Source organism: Tachyglossus aculeatus, chromosome 4, assembly GCF_015852505.1.
Source record: "Tachyglossus aculeatus isolate mTacAcu1 chromosome 4, mTacAcu1.pri, whole genome shotgun sequence".
NCBI lineage: Eukaryota > Metazoa > Chordata > Mammalia > Monotremata > Tachyglossidae > Tachyglossus > Tachyglossus aculeatus.
In genome coordinates this window covers 55,621,628-55,643,418 of record NC_052069.1, presented here as the reverse complement: position 1 = coordinate 55,643,418, position 21,791 = coordinate 55,621,628, and the positions used below count along the sequence as shown (strand labels likewise).

General features: G+C 44.2%; 1 protein-coding gene across 1 annotated transcript in view; it reads left to right on the top strand.

The window, feature by feature from the left end:
• Positions 1-16,735, top strand: part of EXTL2 (exostosin like glycosyltransferase 2) — a 33,207-nt gene extending 16,472 nt beyond the window's left edge. The window contains exons 3-5 of the mRNA XM_038745234.1: positions 6,773-7,200; positions 11,438-11,508; positions 14,603-16,735. Coding sequence (XP_038601162.1) covers positions 6,773-7,200; positions 11,438-11,508; positions 14,603-15,094 — 991 coding nt within the window. The 3' untranslated portion in view covers positions 15,095-16,735. The remainder of the gene's footprint in view (positions 1-6,772; positions 7,201-11,437; positions 11,509-14,602) is intronic.
• The last annotated feature ends 5,056 nt before the right edge of the window (positions 16,736-21,791 follow it).

Genomic DNA, 21,791 nt, shown 5'->3' with positions numbered 1-21,791 from the left:
ATAAATTATTGCGGTTATTGTTGCTATTAAATTATTAAATTGTTATTGTTAAGCACTTACCCATGTCCCAAGCACTGTACTGAGTACTGGGGTAGACACAAAATAATCAAGTCACACACAGTCCTGTCCCAGAAGAGGCCCAGCATTTACATGGGAGGGAGATCAGACATGATTTTACAGATGAGGAAACTAGGGCAGAGAAAAATTAAATGACTTGCTCAGGCAAGTGGCAGAGCTGGGATTGCTCCTAAATGCACTCATCATCATCATCATCATCAATCATATATTGAGCGCTTACTATGTGCAGAGCACTGTACTAAGCGCTTGGGAAGTACAAATTGGCAACATATAGAGACAGTCCCTACCCAACAGTGGGCTCACAGTCTAAAAGGGGGAGACAGAGAACAAAACCAAACATACTAACAAAATAAAATAAATAGAATAGATATGTACAAGTAAAATAAATAAATAAATAGAGTAATAAATATGTACAAACATATATACATATATACAGGTGCTGTGGGGAAGGGAAGGAGGTAAGATGGGGATGGAGAGGGGAACGAGGGGGAGAGGAAGGAAGGGGCTCAGTCTGGGAAGGCCTCCTGGAGGAGGTGAGCTCTCAGTAGGGCCTTGAAGGGAGGAAGAGAGCTAGCTTGGCGGATGGGCAGAGGGAGGGCATTCCAGGCCCGGGGGATGACGTGGGCCGGGGGTCGATGGCGGGACAGGCGAGAACGAGGTACGGTGAGGAGATTAGCGGCGGAGGAGCGGAGGGTGCGGGCTGGGCTGTAGAAGGAGAGAAGGGAGGTGAGGTAGGAGGGGGCGAGGTGATGGAGAGCCTTGAAGCCCAGGGTGAGGAGTTTCTGGCTGATGCGCAGATTGATTGGTAGCCACTGGAGATTTTTGAGGAGGGGAGTAATATGCCCAGAGTGTTTCTGGACAAAGATAATTCAGGCAGCAGCATGAAGTATGGATTGAAGTGAAGAGAGACACGAGGATGGGAGATCAGAGAGAAGGCTGATGCAGTAGTCCAGACGGGATAGGATGAGAGCTTGAATGAGCAGGGTAGCGGTACGGATGGAGAGGAAAGGGCGGATCTTGGCAATGTTGCGGAGCTGAGACCGGCAGGTTTTGGTGACGGCTTGGATGTGAGGGGTGAACGAGAGAGCGGAGTCGAGGATGACACCAAGGTTGCGGGCTTGTGAGACGGGAAGGATGGTAGTGCCGTCAGCAGAGATGGGAAAGTCAGGGAGAGGGCAAGGTTTGGGAGGGAAGACAAGGAGTTCAGTCTTGGACATGTTGAGCTTTAGGTGGCAGGCAGACATCCAGATGGAGATGTCCTGAAGGCAGGAGGAAATGCGAGCCTGGAGAGAGGGGGAGAGAGCAGGGGCAGAGATGTAGATCTGGGTGTCATCAGCGTAGAGATTATAGTTGAATTCAGGTAACATGTTTACACAGTTTGTGGGGCTACATAATGGTAAGTGTTACTAATAGCCACTTGGACCTTGTTCCCTGGCAAATAGTATGAGATACCTCTTTCTGGGTTAGCTATTTGTATCCTAGGAGAGGAGAGAAATAGCTGGACACCCTGCCTGGCGAGTTTCCATCCAACCGCATTCATCCATCAATCAGTCAATCATATTTATTGAGCACTTGCATATGTAGAGCACTGTACTAAGTAAGCTCTTGGAAGAGTACACTATAACAGAGTTGCTAGACACATTCCCTGTCCTCAGCAAGCTTACAGTCTGGAGGGGTAGATGGATATTGATATAAAGAAATTACGGTTATGTACATATGTACATCTGCAAACTTCAAAGGAAGCGTGCCCAGTACAATGGCAGAATCCATACTGCCCTCACAGGGTCTTCCCCTGGGACTTTATAGAAAGAAAATTGTTCGTGGGCAGAGAACATGTCTACCAGCTCTGTTATATTGTACTTTCCCAAGTGCTTAGAATAGTGCTGTGCATACCATAACTGCTCAATAAATACAATTGATCGATTGATGTAACTGTAAAAGACACTTGCCAAGCTCTCCCCATCATCAAAGCCTTTCTGAAGTCACAGCTCCTGCAGGAAGCCTTCCCACTGTCATCTTTAATGTGTTTCTTTTTGTCTGCTGGTTTTTTGCTATTTATTTAGCGCATATTCATTCAGTCGTATTTATTGAGCGCTTACTGTGTGCAGAGCACCGTACTCTGATATGATGTGCCTAGCGTGGTTCTGAGCACTCTCTAATTCATATCTCCCAACAGCCAATTCCAGCACTTCTACTCCTCCTAAGCTCTTAAGAAGCAGTGTGGGCCAGTGGATAGAGCACAGGCCTACTAGTCAAAGGACCTGGGTTCTCATCCTGGTTATATCGTAGTCTTCCAATCGCTTAGTACAGTGCTCTGCAAATGTAAGCATTCAATAAATACTATTGAGTGAATGAATGAATGAATGAATAGAAGAGGAAATGCACTATGGTAATCAGAAGATTGTAAGCCTCTGTGTAGACTAAAATCTAATTGCCCCTCTATTGTACTTTTCCCCAGTGGTTAGTACATTCATTCATTCAATCATATTGAGCATTACTGTGTGCAGAGCACCGTACTAAGCACTTGGGGAGTTCAGTACAGCGAAAAACAGTAACATTTCCTGCCCACGACGAGCTTACAGTCTAGAGTACAGTGCTTTGTGCACAGTAGACACTTAATACTGAATTAATGCAGGAGACTTGGATTCTAGTCTCAGTTCTGCCACAGGTGCACTTCGCAAAGGACTGTCTCCAGTCCACCTTCTCGCTCATCGCAGAGGTGGAAGAGTTTGCTTGGTGCTATGCCAGCCATTAGCACTATAATCAACTCCTCCATGCAGATTCTTGGTCCTAAGACTTCAGGACTAAGCCTTATCCATTGTCTGTGATAAGAGCCCCCATCATCAGTGTTTATAAGAGGAAAGAAAAATAGATGCATAACAAAAGATATTCAGACTAATTCAGAAATTCCTCATTTCACCATAGATTCACTAACAGCGTCACTAAAGTACATACCAATAAATCAGTCATTTTTTTGAGTGCTTATTGTGTGCAGAGCACTGTACTAAGTGCTTGGGAGAATACAGTATAACAGAGTTGCTAGACACGTTCCCTGCCCACATGAGTTGATGAGAGCTATTTGTCCGTTTGGCCCAGAGAAAGACAAGACAAGACAAGTGGGGGATCAGGATTAGAACCCAGGTCTTTATCCACGAGGCCACACTGCTTCTCTAACAGACACTTGTCTACTCTGTGACCTTGGGCTTCTCTCTGCCTCAGTTACCTCATCTGTAAAATGGGAATTAAGGCTGTGAGCCCATGTGGGTAGGGACTATGTCCAACCCAATTTGCTTGTATCTACCCCAGCACTTAGAACAGTGCCTGGAACACAGTAAGTGCTTAACAAATACACCAATTAATATTATTATCATTGTTATTAAAGCTGATGGAGTTTCTTTTTGATGTGGAGGTGGTTGGGCAACCATTGGAGGTTCTTGAGAAGTGGGGAAACATGGACTGAATGCTTTTGTAGAAAAGTGATTCGGGCAGCAGAGTAAAGTATGGACTGGAGTGGGGAGAGATAGGGAGGTTGGCAAGGAGGCTGATACAATAGTCAAGGCAGGATAGAGTAAACGTGGTAATCCAAGCAATGTGGTATTTCCTCTTGATAGGTTTTACTACCACTACTCCAACTTGCCAATTCATTGTTCTTCCTCCTACTCTCATTATCAGTAAATATCATTTTTCTGTATCTGTTGTGTTTGAATGATTTCCTTGGGGACAGGAAAAGAACTGAGACCAAACAGACTTCCAATCTTGGAAGAATATTCCCTAATTGCATTCTAACTGAAACACATTTTGAAAACACATATGGCAGAACTGAGTGCATAAGGGTCAAAGGGTAAGAAACCCTGGTTTAGATTGACAGGTGCAAGATCTTGGCTTATGCTTTCGAGTCGTCTCCGACCCGTACGACTCCACGGACACATCTCTCTCAGAACACCCCACCTCCATCTGCAATCGTTCTAGTAGTGTACCCATAGAGTTTTCTTGGGCAAAATATGGAAGTGGTTTACAATTGCTGCCTTTTGCACAGTAAACTCTAGTCTCCACCCTCGACTCTCTCCCATGCCACTGCTGCCCAGCACAGGTGAGTTTTGACTTGATTGCCTTCCGTTCGTTAGCCACTGGCCTATCTGGGAATTCATTCATTCAATCGTATTTATTGAGCGCTTACTGTGTGCAGAGCACTGTACTAAGCGCTTGGGAAGTACAAGGCGGTAACGTAAAGAGACAGCCCTACCCAACAACGGGCTCACAGTCTAGAAGGGGAAACAGACAACGAAACATGGAGACAGGTGTCAAAACCGTCAGAATAAATAGAATTATAGCTATATGCACATATAACCATACAATGGAATGGAATGGGTAGGCCTCTGCTGGACTCTCCCTCCCTTAAGCGAGACCGGTAGAGTACTGGAAACTCTCCAGGTGCGGTCCTGAGAGGGGAAGGGCGAGATCAGTGATAGTACATTCATTCCTGATTTCAGATTAAAGTGTCCATTACACAATTACAAGAAGCAGCGTGGCATAGTGGGAAGAGCACGGGCTTGGGAGTCAGAGGTCGTGGGTTCTAATCCTGGCTCCACCACTCATCAGCTGTGTGATCTTGGGCAAGTCACTTACCTTCTCTGTGCCTCAGTTACCTCATCTGTAAAATGAGGGTGAAGACAGTGAGCCCCACCTGGGACAACCTGATTGCCTTGGATCTACCCCAGCGCTTAAAACAGTGCTTGGCACATAATAAGTGCTTAACAAATACCCTTGCGAGCCCGTTGTTGAGTAGGGATTGTCTCTGTTGCCGAATTGTACTTTCCAAGCACTTAGTACAGTGCTCTGCACACAGTAAGCGCACAGTAAATGCGATTGAATGAATATTACAATTACTGTTGCTGTTGAGATCTTTATTGCAATTCTAGTTATTTGTTTATAACTGAAATAGTTCCCTATGCAGAGAGCCCATTAATCCCTAACACTGTATCACTGAGTGTTTTTCAATGTCAGTCACTCAAATGGTATGTATTGAGTGCGAATTGTGGGCAGAGTATTGTACTGTTTGGGAGAGTACAGTATAATAGAGTTGGTAGACATGTTCCCTGCCCACAAGGAATTTATAGTGTCTAGACTGGAGGCATTCCCTCGTAACCTCAGCTTCTGATCTGTGGGGGGATGGTCAACTGAAGTCCAAATGATTCCTAGTCCTTCCAAGAGGAATAAACCCAAGTTGTGTAGTGGAGGCAGCAATTTACGGAGTAGTTTGGGGAGCGCTGTCATGGAACTTCAAGAGTGTCAGCAATGGCTGAAATAGCCGGTCCCCCAAAAAGTAACTGATGAGTCACACTACCTATTGCAAAAGATATGTGGTTATATTTGGGGTATTTTTTGTTTGTTTTGTTTGTTTTGGGGTTTTTTTTGTCTGTCTCCCCCTTCTAGACTGTGAGCCCGTTGTTGGGTAGGAACCTTCTCTATATGTTGCTGATTTGTACTTCCCAAGTGCTTAGTACAGTGCTCTGCACCCAGTAAGCGCTTAATAAATATGATTGAATGAATTAACTCACCAAACAAACCTAAATTAAAACGGACAGATCATCAGTCAATTAAACTGATATTATTCCTGCTTTCAAGGAACTTACAATCTAGCAGCACTTTTTACTCTTTCTCATAATTTTACTGTTACTGTATTTGAAAAAAAAATAAATGGCACTCACTGAATTCCCACTGAGTACAAAGCACTGTTCTGAGCACTTGGTTGAGTCCAACAGAAGACACATATTTCCTGCCCTCAAGGAAACCATTCAATCTATTGAGAGAGGCAGAGAAAAATAATATTTACTTTTAGTTGGGAGTCGGAGGACGAACAATGATATAGCAAGTAGTAGTGGTAGTACAAGCCTATCAACATGAAAAAGCAGAATAGATCATTTAATGTACAGATCAATGTACATAAGTATGAAAGTGATAAGGGTTGGGTTAGGTTGATACAGCCAGGGTATTGTGAATACAACAGGAAAGCATCCTGGAGGAGGGAGGATTTTTACTTTTCCTCCAAACTAAAAATGATAACTTTTGTAGATTCATTCATACATTCATATTTATTGAGCGATTACTGTTTGCAGAGCACTGTTCTAAGCGCTTTGGAAGTACAAGTTGGCAACATATAGAGACGGTCCCTACCCAACAACAGGCTCTAGAAGGGGGAGACAGACCACAAAACAAGCCCATCTGTTATTCATTCATTTATTCAATCGTATTTATTGAGTGCTTACTGTGTGCAGAACACTGTACTAAGAACTTGGGAAGCACTCACTATGTGCACACAGCACTGTACTAAGCGCTGAGGGAAATACAAGGTTATCAGGGCACACACCGTCCCTGTCCCACACGGGGCTCACGGTCTTCATCCCCGTTTTCCAGATGAGGGAACTGAGGCCCAGAGAAGTGAACTGAGATGCCCAAGGTCACACAGCAGCATGAGAAGCAGTGTGGCCTAGTGGAAAGAGCCCAGGTCTGGGAGCCGGAAGGACCTGGGTTCTACTGCCGGCTCCACCACTTGTCTGCTGGGTGACCTTGGGCAAGTCACTTCACTGTGCCTCTGTTCCTTCATCTGGAAAATGGGGATCAAGGTTTACAGATAATTTACAGATTCACCTTGGGGTTCCACTCCTCTCTTTTTCTGTGTCTCTTTCTGCCACAGGTGTTGCCACCTCTGCAAACTCCCCGGGAGAGTGATGGGAATCCGCCTGCTTCGCCTCTCTTCTGTGGTCATCCTCGTGTTACTGCTGGTGGCTGGGGCTCTGACTGCATTGCTCCCTAACATCAAGGAAGATAAGATGCCCACTTCCCGCAGGGAAGCCAAGTCCCAGAGCCAGGCTGCCTTAGATTCATTTACTCTCATCATGCAGACGTACAACCGAACGGATCTACTGCTGAGGCTCTTGAACCATTATCAAGCCATCCCTCATCTGCACAAAGTGATTGTCGTGTGGAACAACGTTGGGGAGAAAGTCCCAGAGGATCTGTGGAACTCTTTAGGCCCTCACCCTGTCCCTGTGGTCTTCAAAATGCAGACGGCCAACAAAATGAGGAACAGACTTCAGATTTTCCCTGAATTGGAAACCAAAGGTAGGAGTGACTGAACTTTCAATGGGGCGGCTGCTTACTGAGCTATGCTGAGTTGCCGATCCTCCTATGTGTCCTATTTGTTATGGAAATAGTGCTGTGTGACCTTGGACAAGTCACTTAACTTCTCTCTGCCTCCGTTACCTCATCTGTAAAATAGGGATTAAGACTCTGAGCCCTATGTGGGGCAGGGACTTGTATTTTATCTTGTAGTCACCCCATCACTTAGTCCAGTGGGTGGCACAGAGTAAGTGGCACAGAGTAAGCGCTTAACAAATACCAGAGTTATTATCATTGTTATTATTAACTTATCATTGAGTTATTAACTTAGCATTATTATTATTATTAAAATTGGGCCAAATGCTTTGAAAAAGCTTAAAGGTTTCCTTCCTGTCAATCAGTAGTATTTATTGAGCACTTATTGTGTGCAGAGAGCATTGGACTAGACAGTTGGGAGAACATATTAATCAATCGTATTTATTGAGCACTTACTATGTGCAGGACACTGTACTAAGCCCCTGGGCGAGTACACTGTAACAGAGGTGGTAGACATGCCCCGTGCACACAAGAAGCACTGATTCACTCCCACCTCCACTGCCATCTCCAGCTGGTTCCAGACATTTAACCCCCTTCTCAAACCTCTTGTCCCGCGACAGCCTCCATCTCTTTCCTCTAATGACCTGGCCATATACTTCATCAGCAAAATTGAAACCATCAGGCGTAATGTCCCTGAAATCTCCCCTACTCCTCTCCAATCCTCCTCCTCCTCCACCACTACCCTTTTCTACGCTCCCTGTATACCCTCCAGTAGCTCAAGATGAAATCTCTTGCCACCTCTCTAAATCTACTCCCTCCATCTGTGCTTCAGACCCCATTCCTTCATACCTTTTTAAAACACTAACCTCCTCCCTTCTTCCCTCCTTGACTTCCATCTTTAGCTATTCACTTTCCAACAGATTTTCCCCACTGCTTTCAAACATACTTATTTATCCCCTCCCCTAAGAAAAACCCTCCCTTGACCCCACAGCTCCCTCCATTTATCACCCCAAATCCCTCCTTCAATTTCTCTCCCAACTTCTTGAGAGTTGTTAACACCTGCTGTCTCCACTTCCTGTCCTCCAATTCTCTCCTAGATCCCCTCCAATCTGTCTTCCGTCCCCTTCACTCCACAGAAGCAGTCCTCTTCAAGGTAGAGAAGCGGCGTGGCATAGTGGAAAGAGCACGGGCTTGGGAGTCAGAGGTCATGGGTTCTAATCCCGGCTCTGCCACTTGTCAGCTGTGTGACTTTGGGCAAGTCACTTAACCTCTCTATGCCTCAGTTACCTCATCTGTAAAATGGGGATTATGACTGTGAGCCCCTTGTGGGATACCCTGATTACCTTGTATCTATCCCAGCGCTTAGAACAGTACTTGGCACATAGTAAGCACTTAACAAATACCACCATTATTATTAGTATTATTAACCCAAGACCTTCTTGGTTGGCTTCTACTGTAATCTATTACCTTCTACTCTATCCTAATCCTCTCAGACCTCTCAGCTGCCTTCAACATTGTAGACCACCCCATTCTCCTTGAAATACTTTCCAACCTTGGATTTACTTACACTGTCCTCTCTTGCTTCTCCCCATATCTCTCTGACTGCTCCTTCTCAGTCTCATTTTCTGGCTCCTCAGCCTCCCACCCTCTGACCATGGGGTCCCTAAAGGCTCAGTTCTAGGTCCCCTTCTATTCTCCCCATACACCCACCCACTTCGAGAACTCATTTGCTCCCAGGTCTTCAGTTGCCCTCTATGCAGATGATTCCCAAATCTACATCTTCAACCCTGACCTCTCTTCTTCCCTGCGATCTCACATTTACTCCTGCCTTCAGGACATATCTACTTGGATGTCCTGCTGACACCTCAAATTAAACATATCCAAAACTGAACTCCTTGTTTTCCCACCCAACCGTGTCCTCCCCGTGTCTTTCCCATCACTGTAATAATAATAATAGTAATAATAATGGCATTTATTAAGCACTTACTATGTGCAAAGCACTGTTCTAAGTGGTGGGGAGATTACAAGGTGATCAGGTTGTCCCTCATGGGGCTCACAGTCTTAATCCTCATTTTACAGATGAGGTAACTGAGGCACAGATAAGTTAAGTCACTTGCCCAAAGTCACACAGCTGACAATTGGCAGAGCCGGGATTTGAACCCATGACCTCTGACTCCAAAGCCCGTGCTCTTTCCACTAAGGCACTCCTCCCCACTTCACAAGCCCATAACCTTGTTGTTTTCCTTAACTCATTTCTCTCATTCCTCCGACATATTCAATCTGTCCCCAAATCCTGTCAGTTCTACCTTTACAGCATTACTAAAATTCACCCTTTCCTTTCCATCCAAACTGCTACCAGGCTGATCCGAGCACTTAACCTGTCCCAACTTGACTACTGCATCTGCCTCCTTGCTGACCTCCTAGCCTCCTGTCTCTCTGTACTCCAGTCCATACTTCACTCTCCTGCCCAGATCATTTATCAACAAAAACGTTCAGTTCTCATCTCCCCACTCCTCAAGAACCTCCATTGGCTGCCCATCGATCTCTGCATCCAGCAGAAATTATTTACCATCGGTTTTAAAACAGTCAGTCAGCTCTCCCCACCCTACCTCACCTTACCTCACCTCACTGAGCTCCTACTACAGTCCAGCCTGCACACTGAGCTCCTACTACAGTCCAGCCTGCACACTTAGCTCCTCTAGCTTCAGCTTACTCACTGTTTGCTGACCCCTTTCTCATGTCCTCCCCCTAGCCTGGAACTCCCTCCCCGTCCATATATGCCAAACCACCACTCTCCCCACCTTCAAATCCTCACTAAAAACAAATCTCTTCCACGAGGCCTTCCCAATTAAGCCCTCTTTTCCGCCGGCTCCTTCTCCCTTCTGCAACATCTATGCACTTGTATATGTGACCTTTGGGCTTTTGATATCTCCCCCCACCCCCAGTACCACAGCATTTATGCACATATCTTTAATTTATATAATATAAATTAACTTATTTATTCATATTAATGTCTATCTCCCTCTCTAGACTGTAAACTCATTATGGGCAGGGAATGTAAGCTCATTATGGGAAGGGAATGTGTCTGCTAATTCTGCTGTATTGTAGTCTCCCAACTGCTTAGTACAGTGCTCTGCATAGAGTAAGCGCTCAATAAATACCATTGATTCACAGAATAAGCAGCATAGCCTAGTGGAAAGAGCTCAAGCCTGGGAGTCAGAGGATCTGGGTTCTCATCTCAGCTCTGCCAATTGCTTGCTGTGTGACCTTGGGCAAATCGTCAGTTTCCCCAGCTGTAGAATGGGGATTAAATACCTGTTCTTCCTCCTACTTAGACTGTGACCTCCATGCAGGACAGAGACCTAATTAACTTGTACCTACCCAAACGCTTAGAACAGTGTTTGACACTTAGTAAGTATTTAGCAAATACCACAAATAAAGGAATTTACCACCTAGAGGGGGAGACAGACATTAAAATAAATTACAGATCTGAACATAAATGCTGTGGGGTTGAGGGTTGAGGGACTAAAGGGTACAAATCCAAGGATGATGCAGAAGGGAGAGGAACTAGGGGAAATGAAGGCTTAGTTAGAAGAAGTTAAATAGAAGTTCCCTAGTCTCAGAAAGTTTATTGTTCAAAAGTAGTCCTCTGAAAAAATCCCATGCATAATGATGCATAATGACATCCAAACCAGGGATATGAAGAAAAGTAGCTCAGCTCCAAAAATATATTATTGTACATCTAGACATGTAAAAAAATCCATTAGCCTTAAAATTAATAAAGTAATTTGATGTCATTACCGGTTTCCAATTTCCAGCCATCCCATTAGACTGAAGTGCTTTTTAAAAAGAACCTTAAAGATATTTTTCATAGTTGTATTACTTCCCTGTAAGATTAATCTACCTTCAGGTAAGTGACTCACAAATTATTACCCAATGAGTAACACTTTTCACTGCAACCTTTCCTAAGGAATACATTTCACGTTCATTAACTGTGGATATTGTTATATTGTATTCTCCCAAGAGCTTAGTACAGTGTTCTACACAAAGTAAGTGCTCAATAGTATTGATTTATTGATCTGCTCTGTTAATGAATTTGACAGTTAAATGACTCTTAGTAATGAGCATTTTGTGGATAAATCTTCCTGCCTTCCCTCCTTAAAAAAAAAGCAAAAAACCTCTCTATTTTTTCTTTCTGTTTCAGCGGTTTTAATGGTAGATGATGACGTGCTAATTAGTGCCCATGACCTCGTCTTTGCTTTCTCTGTTTGGCAGGTAATGTAGACGTCTACAAAGCTATTTGGGTAATTCATTCAATCATATTTATTGAGCGCTTACTGTGTGCAGAGCACTGTACTAAGCGCTTGGTATCTTGCAATATGGAAAGGACAGTGCACTTTTAAATTATTTTCCTGTGAATTTCAGAGAGTTGATTTCAAATATGACCAAAAAGGGGTACTAACTATTCAGGAATCTGGCAGTGGTCTAGTTTCACCCACCCCTAATAACTGTGGTAATTGTTAAGCACTTATTATGTGTCAGGCACTGTTCTAAGTGCGGGGGTGGATACATGCAAATCTGGTTGGACAAAGTCCCTGTCCCACAGGGGGCTCACAGTCTCAATCCCCATTTTACCGGTGAGGTAACTGAGGCACAGAGAAGTAAAAGCGACTTGCCCAAGGTCTCACAGTGGACAAGTGGTGTAGCCGGAGTTAGAACCCCGATCTTCTTTCTCCCGAGCCCGTGCTCCATCCACTACGCCTAACCAATGAGGCTGGGACAGAATTGGACAGGTCTGATGCTAGCCTTCTCACTGTGCCTTGTTCTCGTCTGTCCCGCCCTCGACCACTGGCCCATGTCCTACCTCTGGCCTGGAATGCTCTCCCTCCTCAAATTTGCCAAAATAGCACATTTCCTCCCTTCAAAGCCCTACTGAAAGCTCACCTCCTCCTGGAGGCCTTCCCAGACTAGCCCCCCTTTTCCTCTGCTCCCCCCACCACTGCCCCCCCTCGCTCCCTCTGCTCTGTCCCCCTCCCCGCCCCATGGCACTTGTGTATATATGTACATTCATTCATTCATTCAGTCGTATTTATTGAGCGCTTACTGTGTGCAGAGCACTGTACTAAGTGCTTGGGAAGTACAAATCGGCAACATATAGAGACGGTCCCTACCCAGCAACGGGCTCAGTCTAGAAGGGGGAAGACAGACAAAAAAAATTACGTATTTTTCATTCTATTTATTTTATTAATGATGTGTATATATCTATAATTCTATTTATTTATATTGATACTATTGATGCCTGTTTACTTGTTTTGATTACTGTTTCCCCCTTCTAGACTGTGAACCCGTTGTGGGCAGGGACTGTCTTTTTGTTGCTGAATTGTACTTTCCAAGCACTAAGTACAGTGCTCTGCACACAGTAAGCATTCAATAAATACGATTGAATGAATGAATCAATGAATCAATCAATCAAAGAATGGTTTTCAGGCCAGATTCAACTCAGAATTCACACCCTTTTCTGCCTCCTTTACCTCCATTACCAGCTCTAAGCCTATTCAGACTATGCAGCTGCTCCATAGGGAGCTCCGTCAGACTTCCTTCAGGGCACATACACATGACGAGTTTGCGACCTTCTTAATCGTACATCAATTACCTATTGATTCACCAAGTGCTCCTACTCTGTACAAAGCACATATTAGATCCTTGAGAATGCATGACTGAAGGAAAGGACATATTCCCTGCCCTCAAAAAGTTTTTATTCAAGTGGGAGAAACAATCATATGTAAATTACCCAAAGTATTGCAGGTAAAGATTAAGAACATAGATTTTTAAAGTGATTAATTAAATGTGTTACAATTAATAGCAATTAATATAAATAGCAGTTTAAGTATTGGATATACACAGCACCCCTAAGATGATTGATGAATGGCAAGACTAAGGAGATGGGGATCAGTCAGGAAGTGGCTCCTGGGGCCTTTGAAGGTGGGGAGAGATGAGACCTGGTGGATTTCAAGGGGATTTGCGAGGACAAGTATGAGCAAAGCGCCAGAGATAGGAAAACTGGAGACAGAAGACAGTTACTGGATGAACTTGGAAGGAGTGAAAAGTTTGATATAAAATGAAGTGGATGAAGAGAGCAGCTCTCTAAAAGGGAAACAGTCCAGGGACAGCCCTGAAGCTAAGGGTCAGGAGATTTGATTTTATGTTTTGGGGAGTTTTTGAGAGAGGGAAATGATGTGCTTTAAAAGGTATTTAATGCTAGCACTGAGTACAGCTGTCTGCACAATTAAGTGCTCAATAAAATGCTCAACTGATTGTACGGGCCCACACAAAGATGGTCTGTTGTGTTGATGTGTTTGTTCTTTTCAGCAGCTGGTATTATATTTTCTTTTGCCTCTTTGTCACTGGCATATTCAACTGGGTATAGGAGAGGTTCGCAAGAGGATAAATGGAGACAGGGAGAATAGTAAGAGTCTATTACAGTGGTGCAGCTCCAGGAGACAATGAGGATTTGAGGCAGGATACTACTACTTGTACTGCTGCTTGTTTGTTTTATGACCTTAGGCAAGTCACTTCACTTCTCTGTGCCTCAGTTACATCATCTGTAAAATGGGAATTAAAATTGTGAGCCCCACATGGGACAGGGACAGTGTCCAACCTGATTACCGTGTATCTCCCCCAGTACCTAGAACAGTGCACGGCACATAGTAAGTGCTTAACAAATACCACAATGAAAATTGTTATTATTAGCAGATTGGATAGAGAAGAAAGGGCAGATTTTAGTGATGTGAAGATAGTAATGGCAGGATTTGGTAACAGATTGAATATGTGGGTTGAATGAGAGATGAGTCAAGGATAATGCCAAGATTACGGGATTGTAATACACGAAGGAGGGTGATGGTATTTAACTCTGTGGGAGAAGAGAGTTTGGGTGGGGAGATGAAGAGTTCTGCTTTGGACATGTTATATTTGAGGTGTTGGTGGGACATCCAACTTGAGATGTTCCGAAGGCATTTTTCAGTTAACGAACTCCGAAGGGTCCCAGCAGCAGGATAACCCTCTCTAGCACAAGCATCATTAGGCAGAAAGAGACCCAGGGTGCAAGTGATACATTTTAGGGACAGGGCCTGTGTCCAGCCTGATTATCTTGTATGCCCCCCAGCATCTACATAGTAAGCTCTTAACAAGTACCACAGTAATTATTATTGGGGCACATAGGTGAAATGGCTTGCCAGCATTACAAGTTGCACAGGAAGTCAGAGGGGGAATGCCAAGAGTATTATCTGACCTCTGCCTTAGATTATATGATAGGACATCTCGCTGTATGTTTGCATCCTGACCGAAACGCCATTTTTCCTTTCTGTTTCAGCAATTTCCTGATCAGATAGTCGGGTTTGTCCCGAGAAAGCACGTCCCCACGCCTTCGGGTATTTATAGTTATGGCGGCTTTGAACTGCAGTCTCCAGGGTTTGGAAGTGGTGACCAGTACTCCATGGTGCTGATAGGAGCATCGTTCTTCAACAGCCGATACCTCGAAGCATTTCAGAAGCAACCAGCAGCGGTTCACGCACTGATAGACGAGACTCAGAACTGTGACGACATTGCCATGAATTTTATTGTCGCCAAGCACACTGGGAAGACTTCGGGAGTTTTCGTGAAACCTGTTGACATGGGGAATTTAGAGAAAGAGACCAACAGTGGCTATTCGGGAATGTGGCACCGGGCAGAGCACTTCTTACAGAGGTCTTATTGTATCAATAAGCTGGTCAATATCTATGGCAGCATGCCCTTAAGATACTCCAACATTATGATTTCTCAGTTTGGTTTTCCAAATTATGCCAATCACAAAAGTAAAATGTAAAGAAACCCAACAACTGCCTGGGCACTGGGGGAGTTTTTCGGTGTTAAGTTTTCAGAGCAACATTATGGACTTATCCCGTACTTAAGTCCCAAATAATTGAGCTAGAAAACAGGATGCGATAGTCCACTAGAATAGTAAACCCTTCCATCCTCCAACGAATAAGCTAGTGTTGTCAGTGCGACTTTTTCTTTTCCTTTTCAAGGGGATTTCGACACAGATCAATCATTTCCATGATCAGTGATGGTATCGTTTACATTTGAAGACTGTTCTACGACTACTCTGATTCCTGACGTTCGCCTTAAGGGTTACCGATGACCAGGGTTTGAGACTGATCAGATGCCCCTTGCAAGGTTCTGAGGTCCTGCAGTTCATCTCCATTTTAAGTCTGTAGGGCCCAAGGGGAAGGGAAAGGCCAGGGACCAAAGGCAACCCTAAAGGATGACACGGATTCAACCTCAATTAGAATGAAAAGACAGACAGTTGGTGGCTGTTGTGGTCACCTCCTCTCTCTGGGACCCCTCCCACCCAGTTCAGTATGGACTCCATCAGTCAATCAATGGTATTTATACAGCGCTTACTGCGTGCAGAGTACTGTACTAAGCACTTGGGAGAGTTCATTGTAACAGACTCACCCGCATGATATTGCTGCCCCTTCAAAGCTCTGCTTCCTATTGCTTGGGCTGCTGGCTTTAGCAGCGGAAGGTTGTCTGGCAACGGATTTGATTTTGCTAAGCAAACATTTACTGCATGGAGCCCAGAAGAAGCAGACAATGCCCCCTTGCACCCACTAAGGACCCATGGCATTACAGGTAGTGCCACAAAATCCCTGCTGGTGAATGATTTGCACCCCAGTACTTTGCGTAAACCATGTGTTGGTGTTGAAAGAATGTGTATAAAACAGCTCTCGCTTTTAAAAGGATGCTTCAGCGGGGCCCGGCAGAAGTGACTCTCATAATCCAAAATAATATCCATTCTCTCTGGCTAGACTTCACGTAATGCACCAAGTGCTTTTGAATTTCAATTTTGAATTGGTGTTTTGCCTATTTGCTGCTTTATTTGTGGTTTGCATTTTAAAGTGGCATGGTGAATCAATCTTCACGATGGGGAAAATTAAATCTACCAAGTGATGAAAGAAAATCAGAAAGACTGAAGTAAGGTCAAGGAACTGTTCAGTGAGCTTGCATCAACTCATTTTTCAGCCACCATTCAGATAACTGCTCCCTGCTCTTATTCTTATAGTGTAGGTTTTGTAGGTGTTTAACTTCTGTTCTTTCAGTTACCAGGACTATCCTGTTGATTCCTTTGGTTGGGGTGATTAGAGTTTTTCCTGATTGCACACTGGTGGCTAAGACAACATTGACTTGTGGGTGGTGCTCCAACAGCACAGATTTCTGTGAAGTGTGTGCTCACTGTGTGCTCAGTGTGTGCTCAGTGCATGCTCGGTGTGTGCTTGGGCCTCGTTTTACTGGTGCTTTTCCCCATAACTACTCAGCGTCACGCCGATCCAAAGCCGATAGATGTTGTGTACCTCCTTTTAAAATGTAAAGTTGATTAGTAACTTTGTCCAACCTCTCTTTGATTTATCTTATTTGCATTCTGGGTTCCATTCGCAGATGAATAAAATGAGCTATTCCCATAATATTTATGTGTGACAAGGTTAATGCCTAGACATGTATTTAAGTACTGTTACTAAAACAAATTCCCCAAAATGTAAAAGTGTCCTGCCGAACATCACAGATGTTTTTGTTGATCAGATTTTTGGGGAATGTTCAAAGCAAGGAAGGGTGGAGTCCAGGGGGTTGAATCCTGTCAATTCTACCTGCAACATCACTAAAATTCACCCTTTCCTCTCCATCCAGAATGCTACCACGTTACTCCACGCAATTATCCTGTTGTATCCTAGAGAAGCAGCATGGCTCAGTGGAAAGAGCACGGGCTTGGGAGTCAGAAGTCATGGGTTCTAATCCCAGCTCCGCCACTTATCGGCTTTGTGACTTTGGGCAAGTGACTTACCTTCTCTGTGCCTTAGTTACCTCATCTGTAAAATGGGGATTAAGATTGTGAGCCCCACATGGGACAACCTGATCACCTTGTGTCCCCTCAGTGCTTAGAACAGTGCTTTGCACATAGTTAGCACTTAACAAATATCATCATTATTAGTATTATTATTATTCTACCTTGATCAGCCTTCTTGCCAACTTCCCTGCCTCAGTCCATACTTTACTCTGCTGCCCAGATCATTTTTCTACAGAAATGTTCATTCCATGTTTCCCCACTCCTCAAGAACCTCCAGTGGTTGCCCATCCACCTGCACATCAAATAGAAGCTCCTTACCATCGTTCTTTAAAGCACTCAATCACCTTGCCCCTCCTATCTTACCTTGCTGCTCTCCTACGGCAGCCTCCAAGCCTGCACACTTTGCTCCTCTAATGCCAACCTACTCTACCTCGAGCTCACCTATCTCACTGTCAACCTCTCACCCAAAGCCTTCCTATGGTCTGGACTACACCATCCTTCTTCATGTATGACAGACAGCCACGGTCTCCAACATCAAAACCTTTACTGAATGCATATCTCCTCCAAGAAGCCTTCCCTGACTAAGCCCTCATTTCCTCTTCTCCCACTCCCTTCTGTGCCACTTTTGCACTTGGATTTGCTCCCTTTATTCACCCCTCCCTCAGCCCCGCAGCAATATTGTACATATCCACAATTAATTTATATGTATTAATGCCTCTGACCCCATCTAGACGGTAGACTTCTTATGGAAGCAGCGTGGCTCAGCGGAAAGAGCAAGGGATTGGGAGTCAGAGGTCATGGGTTCAAATGCCGACTCCACCGCTTATCAGCTATGTGACTTTGGGCAAGTCACTTAACTTCTCTTGCCTTAGTTACCTCATCTGTAAAAATGGGGATTAAAACTGTGAGCCCCATGTGGGACGACCTGATCACCTTGTATCCTCCCCAACACTTAGAACAGTGCTTTGCACATAATAAGCGCTTAACAAATGTCATTATTATTATTACTATTATTATGGGAAGGGAATGTGTCTACCAACTCTGTTACATTGTACTTTCCCAAGCGCTTAGTACAGTGTTCTGCACACAGTAAGCCCTTAATAAATATGGTTGATTAATTGACTTCATCATCAGACACTGCGCAAAGTTTCACTTTGCCAACTTTGAATTGCCATGATCTGACCATATCTTTTTTGTGGTATTTGTTAAGTGCTTACTATGTGCCAAGCACTATACTAAGTGCTGAGGTAGGTCCAAGCTAATCAGGTTGGACACAGTCCATGTCCCATGGGGCTCATAGTCTAAATTCTCATTTTACAGTTGAGGCAACTGAGGCCCAGAGAAGTTAAGTGACTTGCCCAAGGTCACACAGCAGGCAAGTGGTGGAGCTGGGATTAAAACCCAGGTCCTTCTGACCCCCAGCCCCCTGACCTACCTATTAGGACATATCTCTTCCTTAACTTGGCTCCTTTCCCACATCCCTCCAGCCTCCCTCTTTGCCCCCCAGAGACCGGTGAACTTGAGACCATCTCCACCTGGTAGAGGTAACCCTACCCCATCTGGACTCCATGTCAACCCTGCCTTCCCTAAATATCACATACCACCCTCCGAACAGAGCACATTCTACCAAACAGAAAAGCAGTGTGCCCAGTGGTTACACCATGGGCCTGTGAGTCAGAAAGACCTGGGTTCTAATCCCAGTTCCACCACTTGTCTGCCGTGTGACCTTGGGCAAGTCGCTTAACTTCTCTGGGCCTCAGTTACCTCATCTTTGAAGTGGTGATTAAGGCTGTGAAGCCCATATGGACCATGGACTGTGATCAACCAGATTAGTTTGTAACTCTCACATGCTTAGTACAGTGCTTGGTACATAGTAAATGTTCAACAAATGTCATTAAAAATACAAAAACCTCAACTCCCTCATCCCTTCTTATGTCACTCATGCACCCTACAATTCCCCAACCTACATCATCCCTGTAGACCATAAGCTCCTTGTTGGCAGGGAACTTGTCTACAGACTCTGTTATACCGTATTCTCCCAAGCACTTAGTACAATACTCTTCGCACAGAAAGTGCTCCATAAGTACCACTCACTGATTGATTTAAATCTCTGCACAATCCACTTCTTCAACTTCTGCTCTCAGGCAGTTGAACATTCTTGGCAGAAATCCAGAACCCAGGCTGATTTCTGCCATTTTAAATTCTATCTGGCCTGCTGTAATTCAACCTTCTCTTCTGCTTAGAAATGCTACTTTACCCCCATAATTGATTCCCACGCCTGCAGCCCCAGCCAACCATTCCCAACTTATAAGTCCTTATGGTACTACCAGAATCCTCCTTAGACTCTAATGAACTTGCCAGCTACTTAACAGATACCATCAGGGGAGAATTTCCCCAAATGCCATCCTCCCTTTCCCAAGACTCTCCTATCCTTACATTCACTTTCTGTTCCTTCTCAGACATATTGTAAAAAGAGGTTTCCTGCCTCCTCCCTAAATTGGTAGTTTCTACATTGGAAATGACTCGACAGCATAAGACAAAAAAAAGACTACTAATGTCTACAATACCTTAAGCAATAGCAGCTAAAGTCTACAGAAGTTCATTCAATCATATTTATTGAGCGCTTACTGTGTGCAAAGCACTGTACTAAGTGCTTGAAGTTGGAGTCCTCTTGCAAAGACCTCCAGTGAGCAGAACTGAAAATTAATTCCAATCTTTATAATGTCATCATCTCATCCCTCCTACCCTTTCTCTTCATTCTTTGTTTAATAATTGCAGTGGTCCATGTTGTAGTGCCCAACGGTTCAATCCTCTCTGGTGAAAGACAAAGTTGGGGAACAGGGAACAGAAGTGAGAGTTTTGATCCACAGACTCCATTATAATGGGACCATCTGAACCTTTGTTCATGTACTTGGGACAAAATACAATGGGAAGAGAAAAGGAATGGATATGAGAAAAGAAAATAAATATGCACTTTGGCAGGATGTAGTCTGGCACTGTTAAGTAAAGTTTTCCTGTTGTTCTTAAAAACAGCCCTTGAAGATACAAAGCATAGACCCAATGCCTCAGTTCTAGCCCAAGTAAAAGTTCCGGCCCTAGCCTCCCATCTTCTCCCTCTCAACAGATCCCGACCCTGCACAGGCCTTCCAAAGTCAATTCTCCCTCTGACTTCGCATCAAATCCTAGTTCAGACTTGAGCACTTGAAAAAGAAGACCACAACTTGGTCTAAAGCACTGGAATCCCTGAGCTCTCAATTGTAAAATGAAAAGGAAATGAATTGGTGCAATTGAGCACCATCCCATGTAAACACTTTACTAAGGGCTTATATTCTGGAAACATGGAACATCAGATTCATCAGTATAACCCCACCCATCCTGCACTGGGAGAGACAGAGATGCACAGATCTGGGAATCAGGTGATTGGGGTTCTAGGTCAAACTCTGCCACTGGCCTGCTGGGTGACCTTGAGCAAGTCATCCAACTTCTCTCTCTATAACTTGATTTCCTCGTCTGTGAAATGGGAATAAGTTACCTGCTTTACCTCCCTCATATTGTGAGGAACTAAATCTTATCTGATTATCTTGCATTGATCAATGGTATTTATTGAGGGCTTATTGCACCCCAAAGCTTAGCATATAGTAAACGCTTAAAAACAGTCATTATTATTATCAATCCCCTCCTCATCTTCCTATTCCTTCTCACTGAAGCAAGTTAAAAAGCCCACTAACCTCAATAGCTAGAAGAATCACCAAGGCATTTTTGTGTGTTTTACACTACATCACGTTACAGCACATTTGTGCAAGCCCATGTGCATATAAATATCCATTAATAAGATTCATTCATACATTCAATCGTATTTATTGAGTGCTTACTGTGTGCAGAGCACTGTACTAAGAACTTGGAAAGTACAGGACAGGGCTCATCTTGGTACCATATGGGGAACTCAGTAAGCCTGCTGTGGGCAGGGACTGTCTCTATTGCTGAATTGTACTTTCCAAGCACTTAGTACAGTGCTCTGCACACAGTAAGTGCTCAATAAATATGAGTGAATACAATTTACTGATAATGATGAGGTCTTTTAGTGTGACATTTTAACTAGGATAAAAATCACAATTTAAAGCTCTTTTTTCAGTTAAGAAAACCAATTAACGGCACCAATTTGGAAAATACGCCATAGTTTCCAGAATCCAGAATGGGGCAGAAGCAGTGCATCCACTTGGTGAGCCCCGCGCAAGAGACATGGATTGGATCTAATTCCCACCTGCGTATTCTTTCCTAGTCCTTAGCCCTGTAGTGCTCTGCATATGGTAAATGCTAAATAAATACTGTTACTACTACAGCTCGTGGGAGCAGGATGAGTGGTCCAATGAGAGAGGAGTAGCAGGAGAGTTGGGAAAGGGAGGCTGAATAGCATCAGTGAGAGAGACACAACACTCACATAGAGATAATAAGAGGCAAAATGAAGGAAGCAGTAACTCAGAGGGATAGAAAGGACAGTCAGACAAACACTTCCTCTTGTTCTTTTTCTCACTTTCTGTCTCCCACAGAAGAAATACCCTGTTCTAGTGGATAGAGGACGGGCTTTGGAGTCAGAAGGACTTGGGTTCCAATCCCGGCTCCACCACTTGTCTGTTGTGTGACCTTGGGGCAAGTCACTTCACTTCTTTTTTCCTCAGTTATC